Source organism: Lichenostomus cassidix, chromosome 4 (assembly GCF_008360975.1).
Source record: "Lichenostomus cassidix isolate B80296 chromosome 4, HeHo_3.0, whole genome shotgun sequence".
Classification (NCBI taxonomy): domain Eukaryota; kingdom Metazoa; phylum Chordata; class Aves; order Passeriformes; family Meliphagidae; genus Lichenostomus; species Lichenostomus cassidix.
This window is the reverse complement of record NC_139484.1, coordinates 32,340,239-32,363,104: the sequence shown is the minus strand read 5'-3', so window position 1 is coordinate 32,363,104 and position 22,866 is coordinate 32,340,239. Positions and strand designations below refer to the sequence as shown.

The window sequence follows — 22,866 nt, the reverse complement described above, 5'->3', positions numbered from 1 at the left end:
TGTTTTAGCTTCATGTGGACTTTTTGCATGTTAAGATTTTCTGCTATTTCTATAACTTCCCTGAAAAGTTTTCATCTGCCAAGTGCTGGGTATGTGTTATCAGGTGCATTTACCACTCATGCCTTTATTGTTGATTGAAGCTTTGATTTAAGCTGCTTGGCAGTCATGTATGGCTATATGGCTATATAAATGCAAACTCACAAAGAAAAAACATGTACTTTGCTCTTTTTCTTAACTCCATGTTTGTATCAAGGCTGTTCTCCTTTCTGCTTTGGAGTCTGATGCATCTGGAATTTACATGGAGAGGTCCTGAGGGGGGATTAGGCACCATTTCATTACTCACCTGTAGCAGGAGCACATACAGTTGCATTGCTTTTTGAAGGTCTGAGGGAAATTCAGGGGAGATGTTTAACCTTGGATGAGCAAAGCATTCCAGAGAAGAGCTGCTGTGGTATTAACAGCAAGAACCTTTGAGAAAGCAAAGTCATACTTGAGGATGGAATGGAGGTTGCTTATGAAGATAGTTCAAAAACTGTGCATTGGCAAATACAGCGTTGGCAGTATTTATATGTATAGAAGTTGGGGTTTTTTTAAACATTAAATCAGTTGCCATAAATATGCATTTCTCAACATTTTTTCTTGAAGTCTTCACAAATGCAAAATGGCTTAATTATGATGCTAAAATTTATGGGGGGGGAAAAACCCTACTAGAGATTTTTCTGAAGAGCCTGGAGTGATTTAAAATTGCTTTCTGCTTTACGAAAGAGATACTCTTCCTTGTGGGGGGAAAAAACCATGTGTGACTATGAAGGCAAACATACCCACAAATTTTAAATCTTTGGTAGCCCAAAAGACTACTTCGTTTGAAAACTTTTTGAGATTTCTTGTCATGGGTGCAGTAGTTGTGGAGTGGTTAATCAAAGCAATATCAGGTGCAATAATTTTTGTACCAGTCATGTTAAATTTATGTATTTCCAGTGATGGAATTGTTTGAAGTAATAAGTGAAATTTGAATCCTTAGTTGCAAAAAAAAAAAGAATCAAAGTCTTGAAGGACTAAGGACAACTTAAAATATATATGAGCAGTATAACAGAAAAGAACAAATCAGCAAAGGCTAGCTTTAGTAGGAAATAATTATATGGTTAATTATGGTACAGGACCCCAAAGTAATTTCTGAAATAGGTATTAATAGGTGTTAATTTAAGAATATGCCATAGATGACAGTTTGAAAACTTAAACAAACTATAAATTCTAGAAAATTTGGTTCTAATATAGTGTCTAATACTCTAGAGAGGGGTTCTGATTCTGCAATGATGTCTTGAAAGAGCTGCATTGCTAAGTTACATGACAACTTTGTTTTGTCTTTACAGGTGGGGAAAGGCATTTAAATGTGCATAATTGGGTTTACTCCTCCAGTAGTGCCCTGCAAGCATGTCTGAAAACAGTAATTAATAAATATGACATGTTTGAATTCAGAATCTTACATACACTTAATGTGGAGGTGTTTGATTGTCTGTGTCCAGTACATATACAAGAAAGCTGGTACCATTATAGTCTTGATTGGCACCATCATTCTAGGTGACAACTTAATAATTTTTGGGCATGTGTGCTCTTTTTCTGTTAGTCTTTGCATTGTTTTTAATGAGGCTAGACCATTAGGTATTTTGTTAGGTATTATATAGGTATTTTAGTTGATTGCTCTAGATATCAGTCAGGAAGATAAGACTTCACTGCCCTGGTGGCCTTTCATACTATTTTAATTCAATGCTGGACTCACAAACTTATTCCTCTGCTTGGAGGGGCAGGAGGTACTCTGCACTTCTGATGATAAAAACTTTTACAGGTAGTTATCACATTTGTATGTGGAAAGTAATTTTTCCCCCTAACTTGAAAGAACCACTAGTGAACTAACACAGAACTGAAAAATTACTGGATTTTTACAGCTGTTGTCACAATCACATATATTCTGATAAGAATTTTTTGTCTTTTTAATATGGAAGTAATTTTAAAACCTGAGGTTGAGCTTCTTATTTGTAGAAGGTTTTAGTGTCATTATGTTGTTATGCTATGGCTATGCTGAATTGTCCTTGTGAAACACAGCAGTCATAGGATAATGACTGGCTGGTTGAGAAAAGCCAGTGGCTCACTTGTGACACAGAAACAGCAGAAGCTTTCAGAGATTTCTACTGCATCCAGCCCATCCATGGTTTTATTCAAATTAGAATAATTGATTAGAAGTCACAGCTTGATAAGATTCAGACAAGAGATACAAAATGAATAACAGTGACTGTATTTCTCTTAGCAGAGCTCAGCATTGAAGGCTATTTGTATTTCAGTATTCCTGTAGCTCTGCTCCTGGAAGATTTTGATGGTCTGCCAAATCATGCAGGGTATTTAGTTGGCTGGACAAATACCATCACTTTGATTGTTGTTGGGAATCTCTGGACGCAGAGAACAAAACTTAGCTTAGATAAAGAACAGTGTGTTTTGTGTTCAATTTCCTGCTGTTTTATGATAGCAGTTAGATTCTGGTAAGAACTGAAAAAGCATAACCTTCTCATGTACTTCATCCTAATGCAGCCTTTGTTGAGGCCTTTGTTACCTGAATCTGATTAGCTCCTGAATTGAGCTTATAGATCCTTTTCTCTTGCTAGATTAATGAACTTTTTTTGGAAATACTATGCTTTTATTTCATACAACTGGCAATTTTTAATACATCATCCTTAACTAAACCCCTTTTTATTTAGCATTGATATTGTGCAAGATGAACAACAATTCTGTGTGTCCCTTTACTTGGCTAAATTATAAGTGAAAATTTTCTCCCCTGAAAAAATATGAATAAAGTAATTGGTTTTTTTTTAACTAATCTATAGAGAATAAATTAAGATTGTTTTCCAGAAATTTATTTGTGGTGGTGGTTCTTCAGGTGTATGAGCAAGGGCAAAGTCCTTCTTTCAGTTATGATCTGGACAGTGGTAGTAATTTGATTGCTCAGGGCAAAAAAAGACGAATTGAAATGTTCCAACAGTTTCTGCACACCAAGAGGATCAGAAGAGGACTGTAACTAATCAGATGATTCCTTGTCTTCACAGGTACAGGCAGTATAGAAAGGACTGATTGATCACTTACTGAGCATGTTTTTGTATCTCATGCTAAGATTTCAAGACTGAAATCTTAGGTTAAGATGTTAAGATTAATGTTAAGATTTCAACTGAAAAGTTGCAAAAATTATAAAAATTAAGAATAAGTCTAACTCATCTAATCATCTCCAGTGCTATAAAGCTAAGGCTAATTTCAACTTATTCATCAGTTCCATGAGGTTGTGTGGGGAATGCAGATTTGTGCGTTTCATACTTTGAAAACTATTAACGGTTAAGTGCAGAAATGGTAGAGCAGTAGTTACTCGGGAAGGAGTTGTAGTGTATCAGACTCAGAACCTGGGAAGATGAAATCTGTGATAAGTATATGCATAATTTGTGTCCTGCGTGGGGATGTACTATGTTACAAGTGCATAATATTCAATGATGCTACAAAGGTGGTACTGTGTACAAAGGCCATGGAAGGTCTTTAGCATTACTGTATTTATGGTCCAGTTTTATTCAGCCTAGTGCTGCCCTTGTTTGGAGTACTAGGCACTCAATCTGGTAGGTTAATCTTTCTGTTTATTATGGTTCATGATGTTACAGAATAACACAGTTTGAATTACAATAGGTTATAAATAACTAGATTAGAAATTGCTTCAGATGTTGAGCAGAATAAAATTGCTCAAAGATTTTGTTTTTTTTTTTTTTTTAATTAATTAGGAAAGTTTCGCACTGAATACCTCCATTAAAAATTTCAATTGGGAAAAAACAGATTATGAAATTTTGCACTTAAGAGCACACTTTCCTAGCACTGCATTTCCAGAATGTCCTAGTGTTACTTTAAAGGTATTTTATTATTGTTACAAACTAAAACTAAATTCAGAGGCAATTTGAGTTAGCACACAGCATTTATTGCTGGTGTGTCTATGTTACTTTTTGCTATTTGCAACATATCCATACTTCAGGATGAGCCCAGTATTCTGGAGTCTCTGCGCTTGGATACATACAAGTTTGTGTGTTTTCACACTTTTTATTTGTATCTAGTATCTACTACTGCTTTGGGGCTATTTCTCATTGTTTCAATGAATGTGGGGATTTGTATCCAAATGCTATATGGTTTTTGGGATAGTGCTAGTCCCAGAGGTATTCTGTAATAAAATCCCTTTAAAACAACACTTTTAAAATTAAAGGTACAACTTGAGAAAGATTAGTCATGGAAAGAAGGCACTGTATTTGCTGACACTGAAATAGTATTAATGCATGTAAGGTGTGCCGAAAGTGTGTGGCTCTTTTTTAACCTTTATGGTTTAACACTTTGGGATACTTTAGAAAAACATGTTCTTTAAAAAATATGTTTATTAACTTGTTCAGATATAACTTAAAAAGCTGATTTTAAAGGCATGCATCCAGAGACATGCACACAATGACTTCAAAGTGTCAATGTTTCAGGGAATCTAAATTATTTTCAGAATTTCAGAAATTGAGAAGGGATAAGTGGAAGGAGAAAATGTTGGGCTGGTGCCAAGCGATAGCTCGTAACCCTCACAGACTTCCAAACAGCACAAGAACACCCGAGGTCTCAGGTGATGCTTCACATAACTCTACTTTGGTGAGTGAAAAGTTGCATTTCATGATGGTGGCATGCTCAGATGAACTTGAGAGGTGTTCAGTTTATTTTAAAAATTTTACTGTTTGCCATTGCTTACATTTCCTTTGTGTGTGAAACCCTTTGATATTGCAGCTTTTTGCTCTGTTTGCTTTTTTTCATCTTAGATGTTATGCATGGTTCATTCTGACTTGCATGCTGTGTCTATAAATCAGTATTGCTGTTTTGTGAATGGTAAATTCTTTAAGCAGAAGATGACCTAACATGAATCTCTTATATTAGTGATCTTAATCAGTGCAATGGCATTTGGTGCCAAATGAATACAGCTGGGCACTATCTAAAGGCTCCTCATTTGCTCTTTGCTCCTGTCTGTAAGAGGAACAAAGTATCATGTGTCTAAACTTAGATTTTGAAATTGTTTTCATATATTAATCATGCTATTGCAAGAGATGGTTGAGTTTCTGCATGCAAAGCTATTGGTAATAAATGTTCAGGCAATGTAAAGTTGACAGTTCAAATGGTGGAGTTAAAATGTATAATATGAAATTGAATAAATTTACTCATTGATAAGAATTTTAATCCTGCAGTTTTTGTTCATTGAATTAAAGCCACTTACATCAGTAGACCTCTACAGGTGAGTAAGAATTGGTATTTGTATGTAAAGGCTTCCAACTGCCCCGTCTCTAAGAGCAAAAATTGTCTACTTGTCTGCTTAATTCCACTGACATTTTCAGACTACAGCAAGACTGAATATGTGAAACATATTCAGTTCAATATGCCAACTCCAATTTCATTAATGAGTGTTAAATAGGCACTATATTTCCCTATCCTAAGAAATATGAGTGATCAGGAAATACTGCTTTGCAGTTGTTGAAACATGGACAGGATGGTATCTAAGCTAAAAGATAAATAATTGTTCCTAATCACTGAGGAAATGTGGTAGTCCAAATGAAGAGACTGTGGTCTGCTTGAAAGCTGTTAAAATTTTGGTGAAAAAAAGCCTCTACTTAATGTGACAAAATTATTGTGTTCTCAGTGCTAAATGATATAGAATGTAAGTTTCTGCTACAGAAGAGAACACAAAAAGGCAGCATTAAAAGCTGCAAATTTTATAGTTTATTATATATCTTAGATTATTGTTATAGCTCACTTAGATCTAGACTACTTTCAGAGAAATAAAAGGAAATTAAAAATCAATGCTTCTATGAAAAGAAGGGCTCAAGTATATTATCCCCACATTAAATTACTATTACTATTTTATTTTTAAATATTATTTATTTGCTTTTGCTATTTAGATATTAATAGTAATAGGAGGTAGCTATTAAGTAATTGAGATATGTGGAAATTTCCATATTTTGATTTCTGCTTGACTGCTAGGCAACATTTAATTTGGTTTGATATTCATGAGATAAGCATTTCAATCTACCAGATGGGATTTAGAAATTTGTGAACTGGCAATGCAGTTCAGAACTGGTGAATCCATAGACTTAGCATTTTGAACCTTATTAATGTTAAAACTTGTTCAAAAATAAGTTTGCATGTAGACTGCTGCTCAGTTGATGAAGTGTGTAAGAAAGCCAGAAAAATAAACTACTGGGGAAGATACTGTGTATCACTGAATGTCATGATTGGCTGTAGAACAATGATCGTCACAACAGGAAATAAAAAAGGAATGTCTCTTGAGGCCTGCCAAGCTTTCCTTTATATTTTCTTTGCTTCCTGATTTCTCAACCATGACTTTTTCTATCACTCACTTCAGAAAAAAATATTTAGAATAAGCTTTTGCTGGTGATATCTTTCCAACTTGCAGGCTGTCAGCTGAAAATCCTTATTTCACTTGTGAACCTTTTTAATCTGAAATTTTGTTTCAAATCAGATTTGATTTTGCTTAGTAGTCTTTGCCTTTCAATATTGAAAACTTTTCTGGCTGGTCTTGAGTGAAGATACAGACTTTAGCACTGGAAAGTGAAAAATAATGAAAATGGAGAAAGTAAAGAATATAGCAAATTATTTGTTCTAAGTCTACAAAGCCACTTCCAATGTGCTACTCAAGCCCCTTCTTTCTGAATTAAACTTCATTTTTCAGTGCATTTGAGCTCATCTGTGGACCTGGTTCCCTTAGTATGGCTTTATTGGATGAGTCTTGTTAGCACAGTTATGGTATGAAGACACAACTCTTTGCTTCCTTATACTGTAGGTGACAAGTGTGGGTTTGGAAGGAAGCAAAGTGGAATATAGACTGCATCTTTTTTTCACCACTGCCATATGCCTTTTATGTACATTTCTGATTCAGCAGAATGTCCTCTGTATTTCAAAATTTCAGCTAAGGCATTTTAAAATACTTTCCATCTAAAACTAAGCCCCAAAGAGGGCATTTTACAATGCCACTTTCCCAAAGGAAAAGATCTGAAAATTGCAAGCAAGTCTCATTAATTTTTCACAGAATCATAGAATACCAGGATGGAAAGAATCTTAAGGATCATCTGGTCTGACCTTTCTTGGCATAAGCACTATCTAGACAGGATGGCACAGCACCCTGTCCTACTGAATCTTAAAAATATCCAATGTTGGAGAATCCAGCACCTTTCCTTCAGAGATTGTTTCATTGGCTTGTTCTCATTGCAAAACATTTTCCTCTTGTGTCTAATCAGAATGTACCCAGAGTGTGCTCAAGGTGTACCCATTACTTCTTGTCTTTTCCTTGCCACCCCTTGTAGAAAGGGAGTCTTCATCTTTGTAGCCACCCTTGACATACTGGAACATGATGATAAGGTCTCCCCTAAGCTTTCCTTTCTCGAGGCTGAACAAACCCAGTTGTCTCAGCCTTTCCTTTCATGGCTGGCTTCCCAGTCCATTTTGATGGAAAGAAGTATTTTTTTCTCTTTGTGAAAAAAAGAAGGAAGCTTACAGAGCAGGAAGCAGGTTATGTTCATTAACAAATTGCTTTTTTCATTAGGCAAGTAAATGGAATACTGAACAGCAGTGGAGGAAAGAATACAAAAGAAATAAGCTCATGAAAACATTGGAAAGTTTTTTAAGAGCTTATTAAAATAATTTGCACCATTTAATTTTATTTGATATTAAGATGTTCTAGCTTCATCCAAATCAAATAAATTCTGAAATATTTTAGCAAAACTCAATTAAGGATTCTTGGAAACATTTTTCTGTTATTGTTTTCACCTTAATTATGATAATATGCCCAAGCTTTATCACTTTAGTCTATTTCATTTAAAGATTAAAACCTTTGTGTTCAGTTTTAGGTGGAACTCTAGCTTCTTGGTTCTGAGCCTACCTTAAAAATTTTGAGTCATTCTATCATCAAAGGAGGCATAACTTCTCAAAAAATAATGTTTAATATTGCAATTTATTGGATTTGGGGGTTTGTGTTGATAGTTTTAGATTCATAGTGAGTAATCTTTTTTTATACTCAAAACAATTTCATATAGTTCATTAGCGATGTAGTGGAACATAAAGATGAAATTGACTTTGCCTCTCTGATAGCTAGAAAACATGTCTTTTTCAAGCTAAATTTTTTATCAGTTTATTTCTGTATACTTTGTTTCTAAACTTTGAAGGTTCATCCTTTGTAATGTTCATCATATTTTGAGAGACCTGTAATACAACTTTTCAGCTTTACTTTCCTTTTTCATAAGAGTTTCCATGTTCCCATGAGTATCTGAAATGGTCTTATCTATTCCTGCTCCAGTTTGAACAGGAGTGATTAGTTGTGCACAGTACTCTAGATCAAGCTTCCTATTCCTAACAATTGTAACACGATTGCCTGTCCAGTAGCACATTTATCATACTGCATAGATCTAGAATCACTTTATTGATACTTTTTTGTAGCTTCTATTTTACTTTTGAGACCAAACCTTTAGACTATGTTGATTTTTGATACATGAAGACTGCATTAATTCAAATTAATGCTCTTCTATTCTTTTCCATTCACCAAGCAATATGCAAATTCATATCTTTTTGATATTTCCTTTTCTCTGATATTTTCTAGAGTTGAGGAAAGAATAGCAATGTTTTTTCCTTTACTTGAAAGGAATCTAGATCTTGAAAGCTCATAATTTTATGCAATAACCTTTGCAGGTTTCTTGTCTTCTGAAAAGACAATGGATATAATTGAAAATAAGAAATTTAAAGTTATTTCTTCATTAACCACTTGTCTCTGTGCTGACAGTATCTATTTGTACTGTGATTCTATAAGCATGTGTATAAGTGGTGAGTTCAAATGATTTCGATGGGAATACATAAATACGCCTCAACATTGATTAAGTGATTTGCCTAGAAGCAGTTCTGTGTCTGACTATCTTTGCACAGTGTCTAGTGTTACTCTGGGTCCTAATTCAAAACTTGAGCATAATTATAATCTATATTCCTAACTGTTATGTACAGCCTCTTCTGCATACGGCATGGGCTGATCCTTGATTCAGTACATCATGCTAAACACATGAAGGTAATGGCACAAGAGCACATACTCAGTGCTGAATTGTAGTCATCAGTATATATCACTTTTGTCTGTTGTATTCCCCACTAGAATTACAGGTGAATATATGTGGAAGTATAGACGGGTGAGTAACTAGATATTTTGTGTTTTTATATACAAATGAAATGTAGAAGTCATGGCAAGTGATCAAGCATCTAATTTAACTGTAAGGAAGGAAGGATTTTTTTTTTTAAATGCGAGCAAATGATATCACCTGCTTCTCCAAAAGAAAGTAAAATTATTGATAGATTATGAATGATCTGTTTGACATAGGCAGATCCCAAGTTGCCACATTTGATTTTTCACTGAGCAAGCTAATAGTAGTCAATCGTCATTCCAAAATATAATTAGACAAACAAGGAAAAGTGGGTTTTGGGGTTTTTTTTGCTGTTCACCCCTGATACACAGCTCAGCCTCCCACAACCGCTTTCTCACTTAATCAGTGGGACGGGGAAGAGAAGCAAAGGGGAAAAGTGAGAAAAATCATTGGGTGAGATAAAGACAGTTTAATAGGCAAGGCAAAAGCCACACATGAAAGCAAAATAAAGAATTTATCCACTGCTTCCCACGGGCAGTCAGGTGTTCAGCCATCTCCAGGAAAGCCAGGTTCCATCATGTGTGACGGTTATTTGGGAAGAAAAATGCTATTCTGAGTGTTTCTGCTTCCTCTTTTTTCTCCTTTCAGATTTATATGCTAAGCATGTCACCATAGGATATGAATGATCCCTCGGGTCAGTCAGGATCAGCTTTCCTGGCTGTGTCCCCTCCCAGCTCCTTGTGCACTCCCAGCCTCCTTGCTGGTAGGGTGTGGAGCAGAAAATGTCTTGATGTAAGCCTTGCTTAGCAAAAACTGAAACATCCCTCTCTTGTTAATTCTGTTTTCAGCAAAAATCCAAAACACAGCCCCAGGTTAGCTATGATGATGAAATTTACGTCTATTCCAGCCAAAACCAGTACAGGATTTTCTCCAATGATGACAGTAAAAAGTCAGGGTTTAACTGTAAGTTATGCTAACTGTGTGAAAGTTCTGATAGTGTTAGAATGATTTATCACTAGATGGGCTTTAAAGGTCCCATCTAACCCTAACTGTTCTTTAAATCTGTGATCTTTATTTAAACACCCAAACTTAATTTCAGAACAAGAAAGATCTCTTGATCTGAGTTTGAAGTGTTGGCTGCTTCTTTTTCATCAAGGTAATGTAATTTCTTGATAAAAATCCTGTGAAATGGGGTCCATCTAAGTTTCCCTTTACACTGCAAGCCTTGAACTGCTAATCTGACAAGGAGTGATGGGATGTTTAAGATCTCTATTTTAATTTGTTATAAGAAAATAGTGTAACTTAATACTCAAAAACTAAGTGTGAGAAAAGAGTAATTCTCTAAGAATATGGAATTTATTTCATCTGAATTATCATCTTATTTGTATAACCATTAAGTAGACTTTATGAATGAGGCTGCAGAACCAGCTAGGAAATCCGCAATATCATAACTGTACAATTCTCTATAGACACTGGCTTTAAAAATACAGTAGTGACTTTAATATAGTAGCCAAACATACTGTATCTGTGAGTGAAATTGTGGAAGAGAGAGATTATACAGAGAAATGTAATTTTAAAAGGTGCAGAATTATTCACCCAATATGATAAATTATGTGATTTCCCTAAGTATCTCAACAGATACTTAGTTAAAGTTATGGAAAACAGTTCCTTGTACTGTAGGTGTTCCACATCCTTCTGCACAATGCAGCATGCTGCCCAACAGGGCAATTGTTTTAACTATGTATTGCTTTCCAATTTACAGGATCAGCCTAAGCTGTCAGTGGCCTCAGGAGCCATGCCACCCCAGGCCAATCTTGTTGATTTTCCTTATATTTAAAGCCAATTAGCAGTTGTAACCTTGGTTACCATCACCTTCTACGTTCTCACCATGAATGTATTAATAAGGATGTAAAGTTGTTAAGAGTTCATTTGTGTTTCTTTCTCTGCATAGATAAACAATTAGAGCAGGGTAGATGTAGGCCAAAGCTTTTGGATAAGTCTCCCCCAGTGTCATTTAATTATTTAAGAGCAAGGCAGGTGTGGTGAAATTTTTACTTATTTGACCAGTGATTTCAATTAGACTTCTCCTGTGGCAGGCTTAAAATGGCAGTCCTCACTTAAAGAATTCTCATTTTGGTTTTTCTGACCAAAACTGGAGGCTACACAGAAAAGTAATATTACTTTGCATTTGTACAGACAAAAAATAAGCTTTATTTTTTTCTCCTATATTTATCTGAATGCTAGATTCAATAAGGCAATAAGATTTTATTATTGTAATAATTATTGTTGTTATTATTATAGTATCATGTTTTATTTAGCTTTACAACTCAAATTTTATTTCAGTTTTTTAGGTTTTAGTTTTCTGCATTTGTTATCAGTGAAATTTGCAAGAAAATACTTTTCTCTAGATAAAATTACTATAAGAAGACAATGACATAAAATATGTGTTAAATGTCTGTGTAAGTGTTTGAATAGGTTGTATTCAGCCCTTTTTTTTCCCCAGAATGTTTCATGTGTCTTGTGTCTCACAGCAGCATGTGCTTACAAGATTGGATCAAATCTATTTCATATAAATTATTCATAATTTGTTTCTTTTTTGTATAATTGAAGCTCTCATTAGTCTTTCACTTAGGGAAAATGAGCATCATTTCAGCATAGAATTTAAAACCTGTTCATTTTTTTCATTTTGAAGAGAGCTATGTCTGACTACATTAGGCTTGTTCATGTAACTTTTGACTGAAATTTCAGGAAATAATTTTTATAGCAACTTTTGATGCATTCATAAAAATCTTACATTTAAAGTATGTGGAACTCCAGGTTATGTGATGTAGGGTTATAGATACTGAAACAAAGAGGGGATTGCCAGATTGCCATTTCGTTTCTTTCTGGCAAGTGAGTTCTTGAAAATGAGAAAATCAGACAAGGCCAAGTAATTAACCTAAGTTTTTTATAAGGTGAAATGGGTTATTCTCATTCTATCTCAGTGAAGCCTTCAGTTCCATCATTAACTGAACACGTACACCATTAATGGGAAAGTCAAGATGATAGGAAGCATCAAAGAAATGTCTCTGCTCATTCATTTATTGCAAGAGTAATACCAGTGAGGAAAGCTATGAAAGTATATCATGTTTAAAAAAAAAAAAGGGAAAAGAGGTAGTTGTAGAATACAATAATACAACTTTATCTTGTTAAAAATCCCAAGGTAATACTAAATGCTTAAGTTAAATTGCAAGTTTACTTATATTCCCATTCCTGATGATCCCTAATTTTTATGTGCTATTTTGCTGTCCAATACTACTTGAATTACAAGATCCAGAAACACTTTAAGGATAAGCACTCTACTGTGCTGACTACTGCACTTTGTGTAACTCAGTCCTGTAAACAGAAATGTGTATGCATAATTTGCTTAAGTTGTCTATACCGATACCATTTGCATGCTTGCAAGTACGTGAATATGGGCATGTAAATTTGTGTAGTGTATATATATTCTTCAACCCTGCTAGTTTAAATTGTACCTAATCATGGAAGTTTGGGCAGTTTCTGCAGCAGGATTCATTCTCACTCTGAAGTGGTTTGCCAAGTAATTATTGCTGCAAAATATCTTCCAAAATATATCCTTAAGAGGAAAATAGGGTTGTACGTGCACACCTAGAAGCTATTTCATGCATTCATATTAGTACAGAAGTTTTGTTACAGACAGGGGTGGAAGAGGAATAAAGTAGTAAAGCTACAGGGAGCTGCATATCTCCCTAGATGCCTCCCTAATGTATCCTTCTTCTTTGCTATCCTCAGCAAAAGTCTTCCCAACACCACAAGTGATTTGGTGTTGGTTTTGTGTCTTAGGAGGCTACACAGTGCAGCACATCTCTGCAGCTGTTCTTCCACTGCAGTGCTGTGCCAAAGTGTCATGGAGCCATTTCAGCATGCATTCAGCACTGTGTTCCACCCAGGCTGTGGGCTGGTTTTCCTGCAGATAATGAGCCTGCACATATCAGGGCTGTCATGTGAGCACCTTGCCTGGGTAGAGACAGCTTGAGTTCTCATTGCAGTTCTCTGTCGCTCTTCCTTTTATCTAATAGAGGCATCTGTGGCATGGAAGAGTAAGTAATGCCTCTTGAAATCTGCAGAACGTATGATTTCCCTTTTTATAAGATTTTGATGGAGGACTGAGGTGGAAAGCGGTCTGGGAAGATACCAGTTCTTCAAATAACAGATAACCTTTATAAGCAGATTCTTCCAAAAATACGCTCTGAGCAGTCTCTGAAATCTAATGTCTCTGTGTTTTCTAGTTGTCCGTGTCACTGAATACCTGCCATTGCAGCTGGAATTGTGTTGTCCCCTTTGAAAAAAAAAGAGCAACAGAAAGTGCTGGAGCAGAAAAACAGTCATAATTATTGTTGGTTAAAGCACTGACTTGTGTTATATGTAACCTCCATGTAACTCTGTGCAAGTAATATCTACTATATTGCTTCGGCCTCTATAATGTGAACTAATGAACACTCAGGATGAAATTTGACTTAAAATTGTAAGGTGCTTAAATCCTCTAGAGAAAAAAGTGTTAGACCTATCCTGGTTGATAGTGGAAGGATTAAATAACTTTGGATAATTAGCACAAGGAAGGAGGAGAAAATAAAGCAAAGACCTGGTTATTTTTCTTTGGATGAATCAACAGCTATGCTGTGGTTTAGTGTTTGTTCCACAGGAGATGGAGATAACAGCCTGAGCCAGGCACCCTGCTGCAATTTCAGAGGTGTTAGTTGAAATCTTGGTCTTGGAAATGCCAGTCATTTTGTTAAAATGGATATATGATCAAAGATGGCTGTATGTGGATGCTGACCATATCACTTGTGTTGACTCTGCTGACTTAGAAAGAAAACTGCTTGTGACCTTGTTGGGCTAATTACATCTGGGTTAATCTGTTATTCCCTCCCCCTTGCCCTTTCATAAAGTATGAGATGGGAGTAATAGGATAAGGTTAAGAAGGGGAAATGTAAACTGAAGGTGAAGAGCATAATCTTGCCAATAACATGTTGTAGGCTGCTATATGATTTTGTGTTGAGGGTTACAGGAATCCCATGTCTGGGATCCTTGAAATTTGGAATGGAAATATGCACTCATGATATTTTTATCAGCATTTCTTCTGTCTCAGATTTTATGTGCATGTAGGTTTTTTCCCTCTTTCTAAAGGAAATGCAGGCTAGCTTTTCTTGCCCTACTAATTCTTTAGAAAAAAATCAAAGTTACGGGAGATGGAACTTCTCTACTAGATCAGTTGACTTTGATTTGTCTAATAATTAAGCGTTGTTTAAATAGGCGTGTTTGGATTTCATCCTTAGTGCAGATCTATTTTTTCTGATAAAGTGTCTGTTTTCTGTTTCTGTGCCCCATATTTCATTTTTTTTCTCTTTTCCAATCTGCATTGATCCTGACAATATTTACTTTTTAACCCTGTAGGCTGCAATTTATGTAACTGAGGTATTAGTTTTTTATAAGGTATTTTAAATCACCCACATTACAGTAAGAAGAGAGGCACCAATCGTAGCTATGCTTTCTGCATTTTTATACTGAAAACCTAAACACTAGCTCTCTTTTATGATGGATGGAAAGAAAAAAAGTGATTTTTTTTTTTCTTGTGAAAGTTTTATCTTTTCTGTTGTTTTGGAGAAACAGAATTTTATGACATACAGCATAATCATGATCTGAGAAAAAAAGATGAAAATCATGACAAAAATTGATTTCATGGATGTATTGCTATTACAAAGAGCAAGTCTTGTTTTCCATTTATTTTCTACTTATAAATAAATGATACAGTTAAATTTTGAGAACTGTTTATTATTCTTAGTTTTAATATGGTATTTATTTCATGTAAAAGAATCATATTTCAAATTGCAGTGGGATATTCTCACGTGTATTCTGCACTTTTATTATTAAGGCTGTAAATGCCTCATTCTAGCAGTGTGTAAATGTGATAATAAATGTATTTTGAGTTTTATTACTAAATTGGAATACTGCACCTTTTTTCTCTTCTGTGAGAGAGATGATTTTCATCCTACACATATGTTGGATTTTTTTGATTTAGAATTATAGAATCATTTGGATTGGAAAAGCTCTCTAAGGTCATCGAATCCAACTGTAAACCTAACGCTGCCAAAATGGAAAGTTTCCCAAAACAATTAACTTCCCTGTCAGTTTGAGCTATTCTTCTCCTTTGACATTTGCTAGGATACTAAAAAGTAGTCCTGGAAAGACTTTGATTTTGTTTGTTTTAAGATTAAGATCCTAAAATGTGTATGGAAAAACCCCATTAAAATTTCTTTTTGGAAAGTGTAGTTGGCTATAAAATACTTGGATTGAAAATGACAGATTATTTGTACAAATTATTTGACAAATTTGTATTCCTTCCATAGAAATTAATTTGGTAGCCTATAGAAGTTTTGCCTCCCTTGGTTTCCCATGTTAAAAAAGGGGGGAAAAAAAGGTCAGAAATATGAAGAAACAAATACTGGGGTGGAAGAAAAAAAAATTGAAGGACATAGAAGACTATTAATTCCATGTCATCAGATTTTACTCTTCCTGGGTATGATTTGGCTCCTTACATTGTCTTGATTCCCAGAGAAGGATCTGTTGTAGGGCTATCTGTACTAACAGTCAGTCCATAATTGGCATTTTCAGTATAACCACTGGAAGAAATATGAAAGGGAAATATGTAAATAAGGGGGGAAAGTTTCTTGTGGAAGAAAAAGTGGTTGTAGATAAAGCTTATTTGCTGTATAGGCCATTAATTTGGACTTCTGTTCTCCCTAGACTGACTCCCCCAAACAAGAAAACTAAAGAAAAATCCCCAAAACTGAAGTAACTGCAGACTTTTTACTATTTTGTATTTCATAGAGAAGCTCATGAGAACAGGCTCTGACTTGTGTAAGTTTGAAGGCAGGCAGAGTAAACCTATGTGTAGTGAAATTTATAGTAATGAGATCATTGAACAGAGGTGCATTGATGTTGCTCCATTTGATGACAAACTCACAGTAGATGAAGATGACAGCAGTAGTGCAGATGCTTCTGAGGGCTCCCAAGGTGCTCTGTTGGTCTTGTGGTGCATCCAAACTGTACACTCAGACTTCATGTTTAGTGAGGAAATATCTTAATGATTTGATGCTGAAATAAATTAAATTAATTTTTGTATTATGGAAACTTGTGTTTATTTAATCATGTTTGATGTTTGTTTTCTCTGAGTAATAATATTTCAGAATGTGTTAATTGCTTCATGTAATCTTTGTAATCTATAAATATTAATGCTTATGAAATGTTAATAACAGCTGATAAAAACAAAATGCAGAAAAATGAGCTATTCAATTAATCAATTTAAATTATAATTGCATGAATAATTACTAAATTGTCAAAACATCAATAATTATGCACATTGAACTATGTAGTATGAAATAGGTTGAGTACTTCATCCATACAAAGTATGATTTCCCTTCAATTTTCTTGCTGTTGTGGGTTAAGGCTGTTTTAATTAGAGCTGAGACTATAAAATGCTGAAGGTCTCATTTTGTGAGTAGCCAATTCAACACAATCATGTCATTTTTAAAGAAGTGCTAATGTCCCAGTACTTTAAATGTCTGTAGGTGCTCCCTATCTGAAACTCCTAGTCTGTAATGAAAAGAGCTGTTTTCAAATGTGTGAAGATAAATTTTGCTTTTAAGTCATTGTTTTGGGATTTCAATAAAAATGGAATGATTTTCAGGGAACCAATAGAAGTTATATGTTTAGAATATCTGAAGTGATGTATCTCAGAGTTGATGTTGCCAATATCAAAGTCCTACACTGGAATTTTTTTAAATAATGAGAGGGTGATTCAGACAGGAATTTTTTGTTATTATGTAAAGGAGAGAGAAAATGGAATGTGGAAGATAATGGAGGGAAAAAAGGGAAAAAAGTGAATACTGTATAAATACAGATGTCAACTACACTTTGATAAGTATCTTGTACAGCTCTGAGTTCACTTGTTCTCAAAAAGATGTTTACTTTCTTCCAAATGCTATATCACACTATAGTCAGCAATCACCTTGGCTTCTGTATTAAGCAATATCAATTAGCTGAATATTCACTGTGTTTGACACTTCCAACAAAGTGCAGTTTGTAGTATTCTGTGGGTGTCTACCCTTTTTGGCATGCAAGTATGTTTAAAATGCAGTGTAAAAAAAATTTGAGATATCTATCACTAATCTGCTGTTTGATTATCTGTTCTAAGGAAACTGAATTTTTATGTGCACTGTCATTGACAGGAATCGCAAGTAATCATCCTGCTGTACTCTAGTCATTGGAACATTCATTTTTCCTGCTTGATCTTGAATGTTGATCATGTTTCTTTCTCAAAATAGACATAGAGAATGTACAGTATAACAGAATTAATGTAAATGCGTTTTCTGGAAAATCTTTTTCCCATGGATTGATAGAAGTGATTGAAATACAAAGGGTTCTGCAAAGTGCAACAGTAAAAATTTGCATTAATACTGTCAGAAACCTAAAAGCTTTTTGTTTAACATGTACAAAAAGTTTTCATGTAATACATGTCCATATATAGAGTTAAATCAGGAAACACTGACTACAGTACTGTGTTGAAAGTATGGTCATTTCTTCTTTAAAAAAAAAAAAAGGTAAAAATCATCTTTTTACAGGAGTTTTCTTAGCAAGTTCAGATATGAAAGTTTTTTCAGCTCAGTGTTTAGCATTTGAAGAACCATTTGCACAGAGATAAGTTTTTAACAATGTGGATTACAGTAACATGATTAAATGCTTTGGTCAGTCAGTGCCTGACACGGAAAATGCATTGCCTCTCAGCTTCTCATCTGCATGACATGTGCAATTACTGTAGGAATTTTGTATATTTATTTTCAATTCAAAGTGGTTGGTAAAGCAATCAGTTTCTTGCAGGTAAAAAAAATAATTGAAAGCAATTCAATTTTGTATATGATAAAATTCAGTATGGTTTGGGTATCTAAATATTTATTCTTGGGAGGCAATTAACCACATAAAGGTCAGTCAGAATGGAATCTGTGCATGTCTACATATTCATGCATTCAGGACTGACTGGCAGTTTTTCTGCCTTAAAAATGTGGTTTGGAGTTTGGAATGTACTTAAACAACAAAAAACACTACAAGCAAAGAGCCTCTTCTTTTTTTCAAATCTTTTGCTTTCTGTCGTCTTGAGATCATATTATTGGAGGGGCTTTTTTCTAGGGGTCATTGTCTGGAGGTTTCATGTTCTATTTTTCTTTTTTTATTGCATGGTACAGGTAAACACTTTCTTTACAAAAATATGTATAAAGGTGGAAGAATATCTGAGAATTCTGTTTTCTGTTAGCTCACAGGAGATCAGACCAAGTCCACTGGTGATTTTTTTCACATTTGAAACAATGTAGTGGGGTGGATATGACAGTATCTGTATGCTTTTTGTTCTAAATCGAGAGGTTAGTAATCTAGTATATGAATTTTTCTGATTGCAAATTTTTATTTTGCTTTAATACAGATTGCCTCCTTCAGAGAAATAAACTAAAAAGCATTCTGGCAAGCTTGCAGCCTTGCAGCATAGCTTTCTGGTAAAGTAAATATAATTTTAAACTTAATATGTTATGACTTCTCTTGAAAAGTTAATGTATTCACTTGAATTAAATAAAGTGATGTACTTTTGGGTATTTTTCTGCATTTTTTATTAGATGAAGCTTAAAACAAAAGAAAAAGGGAGTAGACTCCATGGGATATACCCCTATTTTGTCTTTATGTAAAATAATAAGCCAAATGTATTTCATTTAATTCAATATTGCTAAAAACATAGCAAGACAATTCTCCAATGCAGCTTAGTGGCATCTGATTTTCTCTGCAGGTAGTAGAGCGTCTGTTTTGATTCACAGCATTTTATTTTTTTTTTCCAAATAACTCAGTTTACCTACCAAACAACATCTGTGTTATCACAAAATTGTCAGGAGTGGTGTAGACATTCCTGTTCAAACAAGCTGAGCACTTCTTCTAGAGCTCTCTTTCACAGTATTACCATCTCAGGGTTAGTGCTTGGACTCCTTGGACCCTAAAAAGAGACCAAAACATGAGATAAGAAAACTGAGAATCAGTTACATGTGGCACACAGGAATAATGTGAAGTTTTGCAGTTTTTGTTTTAGTTATGCAGGAACATTTTATAAACCATTCATTTGCCTTGGATTGATTGAAGCCACCAAGAAATGTAACTACCTCAGGCTTTATTAGCTGAGTGTTTTCATTATTCCATTAACTCAAGCTGCTTCAAGGACATTATTATTATTATTATTATTATTATTATTATTATTATTATTATTTTTGTTGTTATTATTAGTATTAACATAAAACAAGAAATAAGAACATTTGCATTGTTTTTTCAATTCTATTAAATTTTTCAGTACTTTGGGAAAGGACAAATATTTCCATATCAGACATGAGAATTAAATTACTGCTAAGTTTTCTGTGGCATGAGAAAGAACGAATAGAGAAAATACATTTTACTGATTTTTTTTTTTCCTAAATGGGGTGTGAGAGGAGAATTAGCTATGTGAAACTGAAAACCAGAGGGTTTACATCTTCACTTCTTTCCCCTTCGGTCCCAATACTAAATGAAGCCCAAGACTAAGAAATGACAGCTTTTTAAATACGTTATTTAGAAAGCTGAGAGTGAAAATTTAATGTATTCCAATGCATTTGACCTGTAGGTTATCTTTAAAACAATATAAAAGAATTAGATTCAGCAGGATGTCTCTGAATAACATGTCTGCTCAAGAAAGCTTATTAGTTTTCTCTAATAGCCTTCCAGTCTCTGCCTCTGGATTTGGATGTCCTGAGATTGTTATATTAATGGAAACAGTGTAGTTGAAACTGCTTTATAATCCTTAGTAAAACCTATGCTGTCAAGAGATATTTGTGATGAAACTTTCACAGTTATGAAGCTGGTTTTGACATTCATGCAACTGCTTTTTTTCTTGGAAACATATATTTTTGTATTGTGTCCTATGCTAAGAAAAGGTTTCGAAAAAATTTAATTGAAATCCAGTTTTATTTTAAGTTTTCAGAATTGTTCTAAGTTCTTGTTTTAAATAGTAAAAATGAAAACCTTTCAAACATTTTGAACTTGAAAATCACATTCAGAATATATATATGCTACATTTCCCCTGCTGATTTCCCATCATTCCCCATCCCATCATTTTCCATCCCAGTCTCAGCTGTGCACATCTGCCTTCCCCAGTTCTAAAGGTTTTTTCAGTTAGGAGGGAATTATTGTAGGATTTGGTCTTTCAGATGTCAAAGCCTCAGTAATGGGCAGCACAGATTCTTGGGCATTGAACTGTACACTTAGCTAAAAGTTACATTTTTATTTTGGTATGGGGATTATTTATGCAGACCCTCTGCAGTAGCTAGGCACTGTAACACTTGCTGGGAATTTAGCCTCGCAAAGTCTGCTCTAGATCTTAGTTTCATTTCAAAGTAGTAATTTTTATACCTTATATATTTATATGGGAAATAGTCTTTCATTTGTCTTCATGATTCAGGCAAACAGGCGAGTTATCATGCAAACATGGAAAAGGCTTTATATTCAAAGGCTTTACTGAACTCACATGCTGTCATTGGAAGCTCTCTCACTGGAAAACGATAATTACCATTTTTTATGTGATTTTAATGTGATGAAAAGCTGAAAGGGTGGAGATCAAGTTGTGCAGCTGTGCAGGGAGAAAGGACTGAATGCAAGCAGTATGTGAAAGCAGTAGAGAGTATTGTCAGACTAGTTCTGAATTCAGGGCTGCAGGTGACCTGTTCAGTTTACACATTTTTTAACTTAATTATCCCTCACTTGGAGGCATGATTTTTTAAATATTTTTTTCTTGTGTACTTGACTTGCATAGGCTATTAATATAATACCACAGGGAAGAGTTTTTCTATGATTCCACGTTGTATGTTGTTTTTTTCTGCCGCGTCTTACTTGTGGAGTCCTTTAATTAGTATACTCGCATCTAGAAGCATATTTTTTATTTACACCTTCCATTAGTTGTGTGAATATTATTTTGGTATCTTTTAACAGCAGCCTCAGAATATTTTAAAACTAAGGTTTCTAGGTGGTATAAGACATTATAGAAATGAGATGCTTGGGTTTTGTCACTGAGTGTTCAAACACTTTTAAAACATTCAGCCTGTTTTAGAAATAGCTTGGGACTTGATAGGTTAGGAGGAGTGCTAAATGTGCTTTTTGCTGTTCTCTGTCACGCAGGCATTAGGATGTATAAGTGCAGGTACTTAATTTTAAAAACCCCAGAATTTTAAAATATTTTTGTACTTCTGTAATAATTTTTTGTTCTGTTGTATATTTGTGCTGAAGTGTGCTAGATTTAATAACTTCCAAGTTAAGATGTCAAGGTTCTTGTTAACCGTAGTACTACTTCTTTCTGGTATGCAGTAAGATACTAGATTATAAAAAACCTGTTAATTACAGTAGTTTAGTTAGCTAAAAAAAAAGACATCGAATTCCTGATAGATTGTTAAATATGAGCATATGCTCTGTGGTTTGTATATTCTAAAATGTCAACACTGAATTATAAGTAATGCTACATCCAGCCATATGATGAAATACTTAAAATAAATGTAATACTTTAGTATTATTATTAGTTAAAAATTACAACATAAATAAACTATTTGGGTATACCTTGCTTCTCTTTATGACTTCTCTTTTCCACTACTCAAGTAGTTGAAAATAAGCTAAGGTACAAATTTTACATTGCATACATGTAGTGGGAAATTTGCAATTCTCCCGTGGCACCAGCAAGATCTTCTATCCCAAATTCCCAAATTTATCCATAAAAATAAGAAATAATTTTGCCATATTATACCCTACTTTATTAAGCTCAGCACAGGAATTTGCAGAGTGATTTAAGTACATTTTTGAAAAAGAAAATTTATGGTTTTGCATGAAGGTAAACAAAATTTTTTTGCAAATATAAAAAGCTAGGAAAAAACAAGGATTCAACGTACTAGGGAAATAAAAATTAACTTTTACAATTAATATTCTCACTTTAGTAGCTCTAAGCATCTTAGGCTGTTAGAGTAGGGGTTAGGCTATGTTCAGAGTCACCAATTATTTTCTTTTTCTTAAACAGAAATTGACTTAAAGATATATCTGTGTTTTCAGTTTGTGTTCCAGCCTTCTAAAAGTGGGCTGGCACAGGATTCTTTATGATCACTGGTAGCAGCATTCACCAGGAGCATGAGCGTATCATCAAGTACTTTCTATTATTTCATGTATTTCCAGTATTACAGTGACTTCATTACAATTTGGTGGCTGTGTAGCCATGCCCACAAAGCAGGGTTCAGTTTACAACTGAAATAAATGAAACCAACAATAAGCAGTTCAGATCATTCAAGCTGAGGCTTTACACTGAATGTGTAGATTTGCATTAAAGCTTTTGATGTTGTTGCCAAATTGAATGGGAATTTTAGATGTTATTTTCTCTATTGTAAATCAAGTCTGAGGGAATCACCAGTGGCACCATTGCATTTGGTTGATATGATAAGCAGAATGCTGAGCATGGAGAGGAGATAATGCACTAATGTACAAATTTTCACGTGTCCTTCAT

At 34.4% G+C, this 22,866-nt stretch overlaps 1 protein-coding gene across 7 annotated transcripts in view; it reads left to right on the top strand.

Annotated features, from left to right (window-relative positions):
* Nucleotides 1-22,866, top strand: part of MARCHF1 (membrane associated ring-CH-type finger 1) — a 223,438-nt gene that overhangs the window by 129,467 nt on the left and 71,105 nt on the right. For 5 of the 7 annotated variants that reach the window (XM_085058620.1, XM_085058622.1, XM_085058624.1 and 2 more), the window contains one exon: nucleotides 4,553-4,692. The exons of the other annotated variants lie outside the window; for them this stretch is intronic. In XM_085058620.1, coding sequence (XP_084914746.1) covers nucleotides 4,591-4,692 — 102 coding nt within the window. In that variant the 5' untranslated portion in view covers nucleotides 4,553-4,590. The remainder of the gene's footprint in view (nucleotides 1-4,552; nucleotides 4,693-22,866) is intronic. 7 annotated transcript variants of the gene reach the window in all.